Genomic DNA, 17,004 nt, shown 5'->3' on the forward strand with positions numbered 1-17,004 from the left:
AAGATCACAACAACAGCAGGAGCGATGCCATGAAACTGGCTACACTCATTCATGCTCCCCTGAAGATGAATCATCATCACTTAGGTGATTCTTCTTCATTTAACATCATCAAAATTGGAAACTGTTTTATTCTAAACTAATCAAATCCTAGTCAGGTCCCAGCTGTAAAACACCACAGTTGTTCTGTTGATTGTTGTTAATTGTTAGCATGCTACTGTAACTCATCAACGATGAATGAACAGGCTAACCCTTATCATACACAGCACAGTAGTATGTCATTATGTTAGCTAGCTGAACTAAACTTGAGTCTTGAAAATCTGCTTCTAATTGCACTGGTTCAAAGTGAATTAAAGTTTATGTTATTATACATTTTACGTTACATCTGATTTTTATCCAGAACACAAAAGAATCACAGAGTTCAGGGAGTATTTAATTCATTGATCCTTTACCTTTTTGAAAATCAAAACGTAAAAGTTACACAGATATTGGTGATTCAACGATCAGATATCAATGTACACCATTGCCAAAATGATATATTTCACACCATAAATACTCATAGCACAGAAGCAGGAAATCAATCACCTGCCCCTGTCTGCAATCTGTCATCAAGGGACCAATTCTGACACATTGATGTTCATAAAAACATTTACCCGCTTAGTAACCAAAAGGGGGGAGGGGGGTTCACACCCACAGATGGCCAAGTCATGTGGTCAACGTGAAGCATGCTTTACCTTTACAAACAGATCTATGAAGAACGAATGGGAAGAGAAGATCAGAAACTACAATTACAAATATTTTGGCAGGAGCACTGAAGGAGAGAGAGTGTTTTTGATAGAAAGGTGGATGGCTCAGGTATGTCACAGACATGAAGATGATAAAGAGCAGAAAGTGTTAAATCAGAGAAATATTGACAATATGATAATGAGGTAGTAGTCAGCAGGGCGCTGCATACTTTATTTTCAATGGTATTTCGGCAACCTACTGTATTGATGCTGATATATTTACACACTTAGACACAGCTTGTAATGTAAGACATGTTATCTTTTACTTAACACAGTGCCACATTGCTAGGTAAAAAGAAAAGGGGAGATGAGAGGACTCCCGTTATTATGACTCTTATGGCTGATCCTTTGGGACGCTACAAAATTCTAGTTGTAAAGAGTTTCTGCAAAAGTTTTCATTTATACAGCATTTTTATTGAAACAAGCACAAAAGTCTTTTTGTCACTTAAGCAAATCAAATATAGTTCCTCTTCTGCTATACGGGATACATGTTTCTGATTAGAGGGCTTTAGAATACTGTATGTTACTTAATAGTGTACAAATTCTCCCAAATCTAAGTAAAAGCATGCTTTTAGCATGGTTTCAGTCAGAATTGGTCCCTGTTGTATTGCACAACAGTAAAATAACTCTAAGTTTATATTGTCACTGTCACAGTGGAGCTTGTTAAGTGGACAGCGGCTAATTCAAGTTGGGATGATTGGGTGCTGGAGTGGGTAGTCATCCTCCATCACGCGGCCCAGTCAGGCTGCTGTTCCAAAAAAAAAAAAAAGGCATGCCGGCCACTGGATCAGTGCTAGTCACTGATATCGCAAGCATGGCGGCAACTCTACCCTGCTGCAATGTCAGGGATTCCTTTGATCACAGTATCATATTGTTGTGACAGCGCCACAATTTATCACATCACATAAAATCCTTCAGTAGTATAAGCATTCACCTCCACATTCTCCCTGACGTGGAGACGAGCGGCGCGGCGCGGCTCTGCTGGGCTGGACTAAAGTATTACTCACACCTGGTGTAATGGACATGTAGCTAAACACAGGGAGAAGGGAGCATGAGATCTCCTACTCCCACCAGAGATCACACCTTGTACTCACACACCGTTGGGTTGCTGTTACCCTCCAGAGCATGCTGACACTTTGTTTCTTGCATAGCTATTCACATGTGCATGCTTGGGCATCCCGAGCTCTCCTCTCAGACGCCGGCCTGCCTCCCGGCCCCGGTGCGAAGGGTGTTACTCTGCTCCGGCCACCGTGTCAACATGAGGTCAAGAAGAAGTGTTCCACGTGTCTACTGTACTCCTAGAGGGAGGAGGTGCAGACAACAACCTCCTGCCGAGTTAAAAATAAACCCAGTGTGAAGTGCCACCGCTCTGGCTCTGCACCTGCCATTTACCTCCGTTTGGTTGAAGCTCTATAAATGCAGCCACAGCTATTAAAAGATGGGAGGTGTCTAAAATGGTGAGAGCAGATGCTGGGCACCTTGCTCCCTGTGTGCGGGATGACTCTGCCACGGGCTTAAAGGGCCCAAAATAGAGCGGTTGACATATGGGCCTCTGATTGTTTGAACATGGAATCTCCTGGACTTCTGCCACTCGGCATAAATCCTTTGATACTGCCACACCAAACCCGCTAATCATCTTTCACCTAGCCCGAATCAGGTCATCTGTTTGCATGCCAAGAGGCAATTTCCACAGGCTTAAACAACGACCAAATTTGGGTTTCAATGGGTTGCCTGAACAGCACACTGACACAGACCGCTATAGGAGAGGAGACACGCTGGTGTGCAACAGTGGTCCAGTGGTGGATCCCACCAGTGGGACTGAGACACACAGCCATGGTCTTTTTTAGCAACAGCAGCATCGAAAAGCACATGAAAGATAGGAGGTTAAGCCCAGCTTCCCCACAGCTCCCTTTATTGCTGAGTTACTACAGAATAAGACGACTGAATATTGTACCTGCCTAATGCTAGTTTAGTTAAACGTGGGACCAGCAAATCCTCCAGTCTGAGACAGATCCACAAAGACCACACGGCTTACTGCTCTGGAGAGGTATATCCAAGGACATTTAAACTGATAAGAGTTCACATTTAGGTAACAATTTTAGTTCTTTTTTTTTTAAACCAGGAGGAGAACAAGAGAAAATGGCCACCAAGTTCACCAGACTTTGAACTGTACACTCGGTCTTCCAATAATAAATATATACATGTCCTGGTTGAGTCCAGGCAAAAACACAACTGTGAGACAAGTGAGTCTGTTTATGGTTGTTGACACCTTTGCTGTCTTCAGAACAAATTGAAGGAACTTTTTTTTTTAGTTCTCTGAAAAAAGAAACCTCTTTTTCTTGTCTATCAAGAACTGGCAACTACTTATTCTGAAGATGCTGAGGGGGCAGAGGGTCCTTCTTCATATACAGCATGGCCACTGACAATTAACAAAAACCAAAAAAAAAAAAAAATTATTACTGTACATAGTATTTCTTATATATTTTAAATTAATCTGCATCATTTTTATATTTATACTAATAACCAAGTTTTGCATTTGTTCTTTTTTATTTAGTGCCCCAGGGTTCCAGGAGGGGGAGTGAGAGGAGAGTCTGTCCTGCCCGGTACAGTCAGTGGGGGTCTCCCTCTCCTGAGTACCCACAAGCCTTTGTTCAAGTCACTTCCTGTATCGCTGAACGCAGCCCTCCTCTGCGGCCGCGGCCCATCAGCCTCCCTCCCATCAGACCTTGGCCTCCAGCATCTCCAGGAAGAGTTTGTGCATGGGAACTTTCCCCTGCACCTTGATGCTGTAAAAGTGCTGCACGGCCTTGGTGGCCGTCTGCCTCAGCAGGGGCAGGGTCATGAGCAGCTTGCCCGCCCGCCGTGGGTCCTCCTGGTGCTGGCTGCTCTCGTAGTCCTGCAGGGCCTCGTGGAGGGCGTCCTGAAGCTTCTGGACCGCCTCCATGTCCTCTATGTGCATGGAGTCTGGACGGGAGCACAGAAAGGAGGTGTGACGATTGATGGGGTTTCAAATTTGAGAAGGAAAAAAAAGAAAAAAGGAACTTGTAAGAAATGTAGTTTGCACTTTGAAACACATATAACAGGAGTGATGGGAAATGGATTTTTCTAAAACAAAATTAAATCTCATGATTGATCTTTACTGCTCTGTCAGTAGCTGCAAGGTGGGGAACACATTATAAATATAACTCACATCTTGACAAGATAAAGAATAGATCATAAAAACATCTGCTTTATTTATTTATATATTTATTCTTTGCTGGACTGGGTAGCAGCCCCTGACCACACACTGAAAATGAATGTTATCCTACAGTAACAGTGGCATGAATAAGTAGCAGCTGATCTCTGCTGAGTAAGTACACATTAAACACCTCTCTGTTCCAAAACACAGACTGCCCCCCCCCCCCCCCCCCCCCCCAAAAAAAAAGAGACTCCATTAGAGAATTGGACAGCGTAAACAAGCCTGAGATGAATACAATGCTTCCTTTCAATTCATTTCCTTCGTGCTCCCTCTGAGGAGTTTGTGACCATCACACAGAAGGATGGAGAAATAAGAACGAGTTCATTTTACTGATCCAAACAGCTGTTTAAATATATATATAGATATATATATATAGAAACTGACACATTTCAATTTCCATACGATTTGTAAAATTATTTATCTGTCACAAGATAACGCTCCCTATTTTGTAAAGTGAACAATAAAAACTGTGACTCTCTCTCAGCCTCAGCTTCCGTCTGCCCAAATCTCTCTCTCTCTCCCTCCCTCTTTCTCTCTCTCTCCTCTCTCCACTTTTAGACCAGGCTACAGTTTCAGTCTGGCATCTCACTCCTCTAATGTTTCGCTACAGTGCCACCGTTTTTCACTGATCCTCCTGTACATTATGTTACAGCACTCCACTCTCATTCTCCCCTTTCCCTGTACTGCCTGTGTTTCTATCTGCTGCTGCTCTCTCAGGGCCGGGGGGCCGGGGGGGTTGCGTTTTCTCACACTGGTTAACCGGTGTCTGGCGCTCTGGAGGCGGCATGTCATTGGCTGCCTGACTCGTCTCACCTTGGCGGTGCATATTTTACCACACGGGACAATAAAAGGCAAAACAGATTTCAGACTTCGCCCCAAATTCATTGACTGGAACAACTGTATTCCCAAGACCTTGAGACATTTCTCACCCTGACGGTTTTCAAATCCACAGTGGTAAAATGAAGTAGGTCGTTTTGTAAAGTGAATGTGGGAGGGAGGTGAGAGGAGGAGGATAGAAAGAACAAAAGGCTAAAAAAAAATCTCAGATGAGGATGTGGTGTGACATAATTATCTCTTGTTCTTTTCAGAGAGGCTGATTTCACAACTTAAGCTCAAACCAATATTTTGCTCGGTTTTTTTTACACTTGAAAACACACATGCGCGATAAATGAAATGTTTTGCTAAGACAAAGGGAAAAATAAAAAGAGTGATAGAGACATCTCAACAGATGGGAGGGAAAAGAGGGCAGGAGACGCTCAGCACGCTGCTGGTAGTCCTTGGAGGAGGGGTGGACTTAAAAAAACAACTTTGAAGAAACAATTTCCTCGCAATCCATCAGTGAGCCCACGTCGATCCGATTGATAAACTGCTAATTACAAAATCAATCGCTATGAATTTTCACAGCTGTCAGACAGAGGGGCTCCCGGGAGAGTGATCTCCCAGAGACCTTGTTCTAACGTTCCAGACACCCTCCACCTCCTCCTCCTCCTCCTCCTCCTCCTCCTCTCTCCACGACCCCCCCTCTTTCCCACCTCCCCCTCCGCCACAGCTCTGTTGTCTGAAAGCAAAAGCCCCACCATCAGCATTTTCATTTTTCAGCCCCGGACAAAACAAGGCAGAGCGCGGCCCGGTGAGCCGGCCTGCATTGATCAGAGCGGGACAGGTCCTGCCTCCTCAAAAGGAGCCTGTCAATAGCAGCGTGCCATCTTCGCATTGGAACAAACGAGGCCTATCACTCCCTGATACTCATTCCATTCGACTTAACACATTTTATTGACAGCCCCTGTGCTCCTAATGAAATGCTAAATTTATCTCCCGTGGCTGCTGTGCCCTGCAGCTACTGTTATGGAGATAGAGAAAGAGAGGGGAGAGAGAGCGATGGAGAAATACCACAACATGGAAGGTGTTCAATTAAAAAAGCTCACTGCCCCATCTCTCTTTCTCATGCACTGCCCTTATCTTCCCTCCATCTCTCCATCTCATGCTCCAAACTAAAGGTTACACTGAGAAACTCCCGAAAAACTAAGAAATGTCATTTCTGAAACTGTGTTAGACAATTCTTCTTTCTGGATATTACACCGTCTAACCTCCAGTCAGGAAAAAAAAAAATTTGAGAGAGAAATAAACCTGAACAGTGTCTCAGTAACAGTTTTGTCCACAGTATTAACTCCTAACCAGTGAAGTTAATTTTTTCAGTGTTTTTATTTTTATTTTGTGAATATTCATTTGTTGTTACTGTATACTATAAAACAATATGTAAAATATGAACTGTATGTATTTTTTTTTAACAATTATATGTTCTATGATACAATTTGTCATTTTTTATTGACAATAACATTTAAAATTTATTTGAAAAAAAAATGTTATACATCTTTTTTAAATTTAAATTTTAAATATAAAACCAATAATGGTGCATATCTGCAAACAAATCACCCAAAACTTAGTTTGTGTATTTAATACAAATGACAATTGACTATTTGTGCAGCTAATAGAGACTTTAAATCTGAAGTCAAATACTGTTCAAATTCACATCTAGACTAAGATTACTTTTGCTAAATTACAGTTACAGTGATTCTTCATATGTTTTAATCATAAGCACCATTTTTATTATGTTATCATACAATATTAAAGTGTTTAAAAAACATTTTAAAAAGTGAATCATATTTGTGGCTGGTATTTATTTGCCTAAAATTATATTTTTATTTTTTAGACTCAATTAAAGTTTCCCATAAAATTACCAGTGATCAAAAGTCATTGCACCTGTCATGAATTGAATAAAGTATTTTCTATTCTATTCTATTCGAAGAGGTGTCAGAAGACAGCTCACCTGAGTTGGCGAGAGCGATGGCCTTGAGGGTGACAAACTCCTCCTTCTCCACTTTGAGCTTCTTGTATTTGCGGACCAGCTGCAGGATGGACACGTAGAGGTCGAGCAGGCCCGTCAGCCGCGAGTGCTCCTCGTCCATGATGTAGTCCTCGGCATACACCAGCTCGTCCTCGTACGGCAGCGAGCGGAACACGATGCTGAGGATGAGGATCTCCATCCAGGCGCTCTGCAGTAGACTCATCTGGTCTCCCAGTGAGAGGGTGGAGAAGCCTGGAAAGACAGAGGGTGACACTGCATGAGGACAGGGCAGCATGATGGTGTAAAAAAAACAAACTGAGCCAACATGTGTTTACATATGCTTGTTAAAAATAGATGAAAAAAGCTCATTTGTGCCATGATTCAGCCAGTTTTTGTTGATATTAAAAAGTTTTTTAAAAAGAAACATCTGAAAGTCACTGAAAAGAAAACACTTGAAGTTGATCAGTAAAGGAAATGTGACTTGTGGAGCCCCGGTAGCCCTGAGAACATGCTGAGGCACATGTTAGCGCGAGGTGTTTAATTTTAAATGCACAGAGGAAGGTTCTCTTTGAAGCCGGTGTCGCGGTGCTGCAGTGGGCTTTACTGGAAGTGAGGACAGTAAATCGGTGCAAAGGTCCAGGATACACAAAGCCATGTGGTTACCCCCTTGTATCCTGTCACACTTGTATTGGTGTGAGGGGGATTAGCACCGAGACACATTCTCATTGGAGGGGTTGAGGACATGACATGCACTGTGTAGCGGGAGGAGGTGACGAGAGGACGCACACACACACACACACACACACACAGGGACCTGCACAGACACACAAACATGTGTCAACCAGGGAAACATACAGTCACATATGTGCACATGCGGATCATGACACCTACAGTATATGCACATAAATACACACACACACATACACACACACACAGTGGGGTCAGGTGGTTCAAGCCCAGCCTGAAGACCTGCTTAAACCTTGGGCCCCAGCAGCAGCTGGATGAGCTGAAATTGGCTCGGCCACATCAAACCACTGTCATTTCCCCTTCAACACCTCTACATGTGCTCAGAATAGAACATTAAATAAAACAAACTGCTTGATCCCTCAAAGATGAGCTGTGAGAAATTCAAGCAAATTAAAGAGGGTAACGTCAAAAAGAGGAGAGAGAGTGAGGGGCAGACAGCCAGATAGCTATCTCATCCCTTTTCGCTTCGTACTCCCCTTCAGCTGTCAATAAACTGCGTGACCCCCCCCCACACACACACACACACACACACACACCACCACCTCCCCTCCCCCTGTGCAGTGTGTGCCTGCGGGCGCCTCATTCTGACAGCATATTAGGCTCTTCAGCTCCGCCCCTGATTAATATGATTGCTTTCACAAGTTTGGTGTTGCCACGCTTACCTGCCATTGCGTGATTAAGAGGCGATAGATTACAGTATTGACCAGGCCACTCGCCACACACACGCCCCGCGTTTTCTCTCAAATAGAAATGATCTCACCGGAGCTGAAGCCCCAGCCCGATGTTTATCTCCTCCTGCCAGGACGCCGAGAACGCACGCACACAAACGTACACACGCCACACATGATGTGCGGGTTGAGGAGAATGAGAGACATGATGAGGAAGCGTGAGAGAAAGTGAAAGAGGGAGAGAGAGAGGGGCAGAAAAGAAGAGCCAGTGAGAGTAGTAGCTACCTGAGTGTTCAATTTCCCTTATCGTGGTGATGACCACTGCAGGGGAAGAGCTGCAGGATACATTAATTAACAGATTGTGATCAGAATGTGAGGGCCTTAACATTTTGAAGGGGAATCAATAGTCAGTAAAATAGAGTGCTAACAGAAAGGTGCCGCTGTCCGACTGGACTGGTCAGAGGTCTGAAGGCCCAAATGAGACCCAAGCAAACTGCCAAAAGCACTCAACACACTTTAACTATCATCAAAGGAGGCAATAAGCCATATTTCGTAAAGGCCTGTGCTATTACACGTATCCAGAAGGCGTCTTCAAAATTTTTTGTTGTGTTATTTCCTTGTCTGCATACGTGGCCATTAAGTTGGACAGAATGTGGACTGGCCAGAGGGAAATTGTCATGCAAGCATGGCCGCGGTCTTGATTGCCGCATCAGGTTGGCATCACAATCACAGGCGAGGCTTTGTCTAGCCTTTTAATGCCAAGGAGGACTGAAGCGGAACTAAAGCGCTGCTCCCAATGTGACAGCCTGTGTGAAGGCCTTGTTCAGGGCTTGCTGGAGAGGCTTTAGAGTTGTTCTGATACAGCAGACACCTCTCAGCCATATGCACACACGCGGCCCAGCAGCCTACAATTACCTTTGACGCTAAAAGTCCTTGAATTTAATCCAGTGTTGTGAGATGGAGAGGTGGTGTTTTTCCCCTGCTCCATCCCCTCTCTTCAGGGCCTAAATTATCGCTCCAAATGGGATCTCGTGTCGTTGCCTCGCCTTTTTCCACTCAATTTAATCGAGTAATGAAGTGACTTCCCGACTCCGCAGGTCACACAGCGCTCCGGCCGCCACACTCTGAAGGTGGCCCGGTTAAGTGCCGTCGGAGTGGGTGATTTCCTCTAATGAAATATCAATATTTACATCTTCATTTCCAGCCCACTGCCTTGGTGGGGTTTGACCAAACATGACACAATATTGACCAAATCAGAGAGGCCTGTCTGCGCACTTGAAAGGCCTTTTCCACTCCACTGCTGAGTGCACCGGCAGATATCTGTCTGAAAGTCTTTGTCACAGAGATAATAACAATGCAGAGTTTTTCTTTGTTCACTTTAACTTAGGCACCCCGCTTACACAGGAATAGGAATCAAAGGTTTATTTATTTTTTTAAAAGAGATCTTCACTCTCAAAATTCCCGGATGTGACATATTTTATCCTGCATGAACATCGCTGAAACTCACTTCAATCTAGGTAGGGGGACAAAAATAAATTTAGACGACAGAGAATGAGGACTATAGAGCCCCACTGACCACTGACTGCATCGGTGCACCATCATTCATAGCTCAAAGGGTGAAAACAAGACCACGAAAGACCAACAACAGACGCCAAAACCATCATCTCTTCCTTTATCTCCCCAAAAGCCCTGGGCTGTTGGCAGGAGGGGGCAGCCCGAACCCGCAGACGGCTGCTTCAAACCCCTCATAGAGATTAATCAGCACACCGTTTCATCTGCCAGAGCACAGGACGGTCCAAAATGAAATGCTGGAGATTTCTGTTGAGCTGGAGTTCATATTCTATTAATTTATTATTGTTTCCCTCTCCCCGAGGGCCATTAGCACGGGTAATAAAAAGAGATGTAATTACGAGGCACGGTGGCCCCCTCCAGCTGCAGCCCCCTCGTAACTCACCCTCAATCAGACAACAGAGCAGACAGAGGGGAGGGAGGGAGGGAGAAGGGGAAAAATGGCAAGAGAGGGAGAGAGAGAGAGAGAAATGGAGGATAAAAGAGAGGAGAAGATATGGGCCAAAGAGGAGGGAGATAAGAGAGAGGGAGCGAAAGGGGGCTGGAGAATGAGGGGAAAAGGGAAGAGAGAGATAGAAAGAGGAAAGAGAGTAATTCTGGCTGGACAGGGGCTGATCTATCATGGCCAGCTATCAGAAGGACAAGCAGGCCCTGAAGACTTCTGCCCAGAGGCAATCTCACCTCAGCCAAGTCAAGTGCTCTCCGGGCTCCAGTCGGAGTAAAACTGCCCCTAACAGGACCCCAGAGGTTCAGCACGTCTCTCTGCCTTTTTTTTTTTTTTCTAACCTCAAACTGAACTGAATGATCACACTGCCATAAGCTTATTCTATAACAAAGCTTCTTTTTTTCAGATAGCTCTTTAAAAAAACGAGGGCCAGAAAAGAAAATGTATGCACCTTTGATTTGTATGGATTCCTCTGATCTGGCAGAGTGACACACCACAGTTGTAAGATGTACAACCAGCACAGGAATGAATGGCAATTTAAGAGCGGTTTCATAATGGTGTTGGTGCGCTCACAAATGCGTTTGTATAGTTCCCCGTGTGTGTGTGTGTGTGTGTGTGTGTGTGTAGCACGCAGCTGCCAGCCATGATTCTTCTTGAATTTACATGACAGCATCAGGAGGACCCAATCAATAGCAGCTTGGTAATAAATTGCTGTGCTTGACATAAATAATTTGACCTGAAGTTCAACCACATGTACAACACAAACAGCTCAGTTTGCTGCAAGCTTTCCCCCGGACACTGATCTGATGACACAATAGTGCTTTTAAAGTTTTTATACTGGATGAAAACATTTCAATAGAAACTTAAGCGACTCTATGAGGATGAACACTGATAATTTATTTAGAGTTTTTTTTCCAGCTCCACAGGACAGTCAGCTCTCTTGGCTTCTTTCAACATAATAACCAGAACATTATCCCATTGTAAGTAGCTGGGGAATGGGTGATTTGACCAGTAGCCTGTGAACATTATGAGGTTGGAGAACGTCAAATACAGTAATCCCCTTGTTTTAATCTGCACCCTCCGACCCCCTGACCCCGGCAGACAAGTCTTTAGCCGTCCCAAGGGTCCCCCCGCCCAGCACTGACGGTTACATATCTCTGTTTAGTCGCAAAGACCAGGACGAATCAGACTTTAATCATTGCCATAATTACACATAATTTATCTCCGCTGCCATCAAGCAACATTACTTAATGAGGGATGGCGCTCTGCTGACGATCACTTAAAGGCACATCAGCATAAAAGATTTCCTATGGAACGATTTAGATAACGGAGAATTCGACACACATGATACAGTGTCAGAGAATCATACTGAACACTTTTTTTTTTTTTTTACACATTTTTAACTTTGTGAAAATACGACCAGCGTGCGCACATAATTGTAATGCTGGATGTACCTGCTCATGTGTCACAGTAACAAAAAAACAAAGCCCTCCCCCTCCCCCCACCCTGGCTGGCAAATGTCCCCCTCCCTGGCGCTGCAGACTCCTGATACGCCCCCATCTCAATCTCCCTGCAGCTTTTTCCGCCTTCCTCCCCGCTCTCCTGCTCGGGTTCAGGCCTCAGCATCCACCTGATTGTTCAATCTATCTTTATCTCCTGTGTTGAAGCCTACGTCAGAGGGTAAATTGAATATACTAAGAGCTGTCTGTTGGTGTCTATATTTAATAAAGTGCACTGATGAGGTGCTGATTTATTGCCGGGCAGTATTCACACTCTATTACAAGGAGATTACGCAGCTTGAGTGGGATCAGGCTGGCAACACAGTAAGTAGATTTCACAATTTAATGGCAAAGAGAAAACAGGAGCCCGGAGGGGGCTGGAGGAGGGTGGGCTGATAGGTGGGTGGGTGGGTGATTATGGTGGAGGGGTTGAGCTGACACAAACACGACAACATACAAGAGGTGTGATCTCTTTTTAACATCGCTGCCTTCCATGCTAACAACCGACACGGCAGGCGGCTGTCTGTCAAGCGCAGAGCTGATGAGCTGGAATCCAATAACGCGCAGATGATGAATATTCCCAAAACGCCAGTAATGAATAGAACAATGCAACAACAAGCCTGTTTCATTAGATTAGTCTGATCTGAATCTAATGCCAAAATAAAATGCAGCAACACATGAGAGGGGTGTTGGAATCGCAACTGTGGGGTAAATTCATTTCTTTAACATCATACGCAAAAATGAACGTCAGACACGGAGCGTAAATCTCAGTGTTGTTTAAATATTTTACATTCTAGCCGTGACATGCCAGAGCAAAAATATGTTTTATTGTGTGGGAGCAAACCAGCAGCAGCAGCAGCAGCAGAGTGTCAATGTTTGCCTGGCCCCTCACCCTTCAGAGAATTCCCAGCTGAAAACACCGGGGCCCGGGAAGCCGTGATGGGAGCTGGCAAACGCCAAACAACCAGCACCTCTTGAATAAGCAGCATGCATGGCACTTTTTACATATGAACACACGACATTCCCGCTGCGGGTGGGAAGGGGATGCGCGGTGGCACAGGGCGACGGGGGTCAAACTAGTATTCTGTCACTCCTAAAGAAGGCAGCGGTGTCAAGGTGGTAAACAGGACTCTAGTGCACTGGAGCTGTCAGTATACTCTGTTCCTCCCTAAACCTCTTGGACAGCGTGAAATGCAGCCTTATGGGATGGAAGGGGGCCAGAGGGGTGGACAGTGGATGGCTATGTGTGTCAAAGGTTGTTAGCACCTTAGGAGCAACAAGCCATCTGTCAGCATCCCCCTAACACTGCTCCTAATGACCCAGCCCCCCCTCAGGCAACAGCCGTGTTAGACTCTGCTTGGTGGTGCTATTTGGAGCAGTGACACTAGTGTCCAAAAGCTCCGCAGTGATTATCAATTAATCAAAGGCAGATTCAGAACGAGGGCAAGGCTGCGGTCTGGCAATCGCGAAACCTGTGAAAAGGGCTCTTGATATGTGACACCAGTCTTCAACTGTCTACCTCATTAAACTAAGGTAACAAGTGCACCTGATCTGATTGATTAACTACGTACCTATTTCATTTAAATGATGGGGGGAAAAGGTGTAAAACCCAAAAAGGACTTTGTGTCTGCAAGCTGACCTTTTCCTGGAGTGCTAAACAGAGCCCAGATGACAGAGCTGACATTGGACCCTGTAAGACAAAGATACCATCTACGCTAATGACAGAGCTTTGATATCCTCCTATCGCCCTCCAATTAAAACTCAATAGGGCCGCTCCACTCCACATTAAGCCACTTTTCAAACGCATTTTTAAATGTTAGCTGAGAATAGGGGAAATTTAAAAATCAATTGGGAGAAGGTAACTGCCCATTTTCATGACATTTAAATTGTTACATTTGGACTTTAGTTATTGGCCCATCTGTCAATGGCCTAATCAATGTGGTCTACTTCATAATGAACTGTTAATCTTTTTAATTCCATCGCCTAAGGCTGCAAAAATCTATCAGAATGCAATCAGCAGTTTTTCCCTCCCCATGCTTTTCTTGTCCCAGAGAGGATGGAGGGAGAAATATGGTAGGAGCGGAGCATGGTAGGCTGCCCTGGGGTACCGTTGGTGCATGGAGTGTTAGTGCATGGAGTCTCGCTCAACCAGTGAACCGTCTCTGATCAGGTTCAGCCATGTACAACTCAATTATGCAGCCATTTCATGGCCAGAGGACACCCACTGTCCTAATACAGACACCACCGAAGGGACCCACACAAACCGAGCACTCGGCTGAAGTGGAAGTCTTTATTCTGCCAGTGTCTTTTTAATTTAAAAAAGTATGTGTAATTGTAACATAAAAGTTAGAAAGGGATGAAACACAAAAGCACAAGTAGGAGTGTGTGTGTTTGTATAGAGAGGCAGTTCAAAATAAATTCCATCGCGTTGCAGATCGTTGTTTAGCGCAACCGTTCAGTTCCAGGTACTGGCTCACAGTTGGAACAGGCTTACCGCCTCGGGTTTTGGGTTATATGATCATTATCGACGCATTTGGAATGACAAGTCCTCAGCCGCAATCTGTGGGGCAAATCCCATTAACATTATGAATCTATCCACTGTACAATACGTGTTAGTATAATCTGATTAACAGTGCTTCAGCACTATGACACATAAAATCCGAGTTACTCAGTGTACACACATTAAAATGATCATGCACTTCAGGATGCACAGTCAGTTAAAATCTTTAAAACCCAGTGGATACTAAATGGTGTGTTAAGAGTATGACTCATGGAGACAATCATAAATCTTCACTAATGCTCCACAGTACCCAAATGTGAACCACAGCTAATTCAGGTTGCCCACTGACGTCAATATATTTTTCTACAGTAAATTACAGAAGATAACAAACTCTCTTTCTCCTCCATCTGTCAGTCTTTGTGCCTGGATAAGTGATGCCTCCGTGTCCGCAGAGTCTATACTCAGCAGGCAGCACGGGAAAATATTGCCGTTTCCGTGCATGTGCGCAACGCTGGTGTAATTTTTGGGTCACAACGACGAGAGTGTGTTATCGGGTCAGTTGTGATCTAGTCCTGAGTAAGCTCCTTGGTTAAACTCTCAGTCTGCTGACCACGCAGGGCCCGAGTGGAGTGATCCAAACAGTTTAGACGCGTAAGGGGCCGAGGCTGAGGCCAGGGGCTGGGAGCATATCCATCTCTAATCTCCTTACTATCAGATCTGTACCTGATTAATACCCCTCCTTCTGAGAAGTACTCTAATACCTTTTCAGAACAAAATGCACCTGTCTGAGGTCAGCTGGAGTCCACTTCACTTCACCGGAAATAAATGAATCCTCTAAATCAAAGAATTGGGGTTCAAATTTATCTTCTAAATTAACTGATATGGCGCTAATGTATGTAGAGACTTGAATGTTTGGGTGTGTGCGGGGGCAGGCAGACCATGTGTGTGTGTGTGTGTGTGTGTGGCGTAGTGATGTCGCACATTTCCCACATGCTGACAGCTGTGTGGCTGTCCAAGTTATGCTGATGAGAAGAAGAGGTTATGGAGGTGCCGCTGAGGGACACATTCATTTAGTTTGTTACCCTTCCATGCCTACAGCGCCGTAATGTTATAGAGTGATGGGGGGGTCAAGCTCAAGATCAAGGAGAATCTGCCGCGTTTGCAAAAAAAGAGCGGCTAAACAATGTGTTCTCTGTCAAAATCAGAGGAAAACTCTCGAAGGAAGCAAAATCTCCGCTGACGTGAGGCGATGTCTCCTTAATTCAACAGCCTCTTATAACCTAACACCTCGTCTATCAGAACGTCTATGGGGCAAGGAAGAAACATGATTATGCCCATCAATAATTCAATGTGTGTGTGCTCGCTCTTGTGCGCCTTCATGTGTGCATATGTGTGTGTTTGTGTGTGTGATATGATGTCTTGTTTGATTGGGCGGGTGCCCAACTCTGCTCTAAATCTCCCTGGTGATTACAGTATACATTGGCACATACATGCTACCCCCTCTCCATTCAATGCAGGGATTTTAGATGCACTCTATTGATTTGTTTCTCACACAGCTATGTCCATTCTGCACACCCTCCATCCCCCACACACACACACACCCCGAGGCTGTATGAGCTGCTGTCATTAATTATCTACATGTCTGTGTGTGTGTGTGTGTGTGTGTGTGTGTGTGTGTGTGTGTGTGTGTGAGAGACAGGAGGTGGAGAATGATGAGTTAAAAAAAAGAGAGATAAAACTGCCTGAAAATAAGATTTAGGAGAAAGGTTAGAAAAGAAGAAAAGGGGGTAAAAAATAATAGTTTTGTACCTGGGATGTGTTTAGCCCAGCCAATGATGACCACCAGCTCGCGGTCAGCCAGGTCGCACAGCGTGGTCAGAGCCTTGATGTCGCTCTCGGGCATGGTTGGGTCAGGCATGGCATAGATCTTCTCTGGCTCCGCCACCAACAGGTGAGACACTATCTTTGTGACTGAGGATAGAGGAGGAAGGAGGGGGGATGTCAAAGCAGAGCAGGGGTCAAAGGTTATATCACTGCAGAGCTCAGCCAGGCACAAAGATGCACTGCGCTGATAAAAAAAATTGTACAATGGTAAAATATCCTACACACCAATGGTGGCCTCACTCTCACTGCCTCTTTTCTCTTTCTCATTATGCAAACTAATGGATGGAAGCTGAATTTGCACGAGTGAAATGTAGGCGCTGAAAGCTCTTATCCCTACAGAATGCATGCGAGTGGAGAAAAAAAAAATGTATGCGTGAAAATGTGAGACACTTGTACCCTCAAGCACTCTGTCGTTGTTTAATATCGGTCATCAGCTCAGAGACTTCTCACAATTCAGCTCCGACCGGGAAAAATACGCGGCCTATATTTTTGACCAATGACCTCTCAACTGTTTGAACATGGGAGAGACGGGGAAACGTGAGTCTGGCCTAGAACTGTGCCTCAGTTTTACCTGCGTGCTGGCCGGGCAGAGGAGGGGCGGAGGAGGGAGACAATGGGCTAGTGACGGAGCGGTAGTACTCACGAGGCTTTTTGGTGGGAGGGGGGAGCGTCAAGCCCAGGTAGGGGTTGTTTTCTGTGTCCAGCCTCCGCTTGTATTTCTGTCTGCCCCCTCGCACGCGGTCCAGACGAACCCCTGGGTTAGAAACGACAAGAGAACACAAAATAAAGAGAGTGTCAGTTTTTTTTTGACTAGATTTCAGGGGATA

General features: G+C 44.9%; 1 protein-coding gene across 13 annotated transcripts in view; it reads right to left on the minus strand.

The window, feature by feature from the left end:
* Nucleotides 1–409: 409 nt before the first annotated feature.
* The window catches only part of esrrb (estrogen-related receptor beta), a 49,860-nt gene continuing 33,265 nt past the window's right edge, over nt 410–17,004 (minus strand). For all 13 annotated transcript variants that reach the window (XM_085768421.1, XM_085768427.1, XM_085768430.1 and 10 more), the window contains 4 exons: nt 16,821–16,931; nt 16,103–16,264; nt 6,848–7,117; nt 410–3,746 (listed from right to left, as the gene is read on the minus strand). In XM_085768421.1, the coding sequence (XP_085624547.1) occupies nt 3,502–3,746; nt 6,848–7,117; nt 16,103–16,264; nt 16,821–16,931 (788 nt within the window). In that variant the 3' untranslated portion in view covers nt 410–3,501. The remainder of the gene's footprint in view (nt 3,747–6,847; nt 7,118–16,102; nt 16,265–16,820; nt 16,932–17,004) is intronic.

The sequence above is a fragment of the Trachurus japonicus genome, chromosome 22 (assembly GCF_045865225.1).
Source record: "Trachurus japonicus isolate A0001 chromosome 22, Traja_1.0".
NCBI lineage: Eukaryota > Metazoa > Chordata > Actinopteri > Carangiformes > Carangidae > Trachurus > Trachurus japonicus.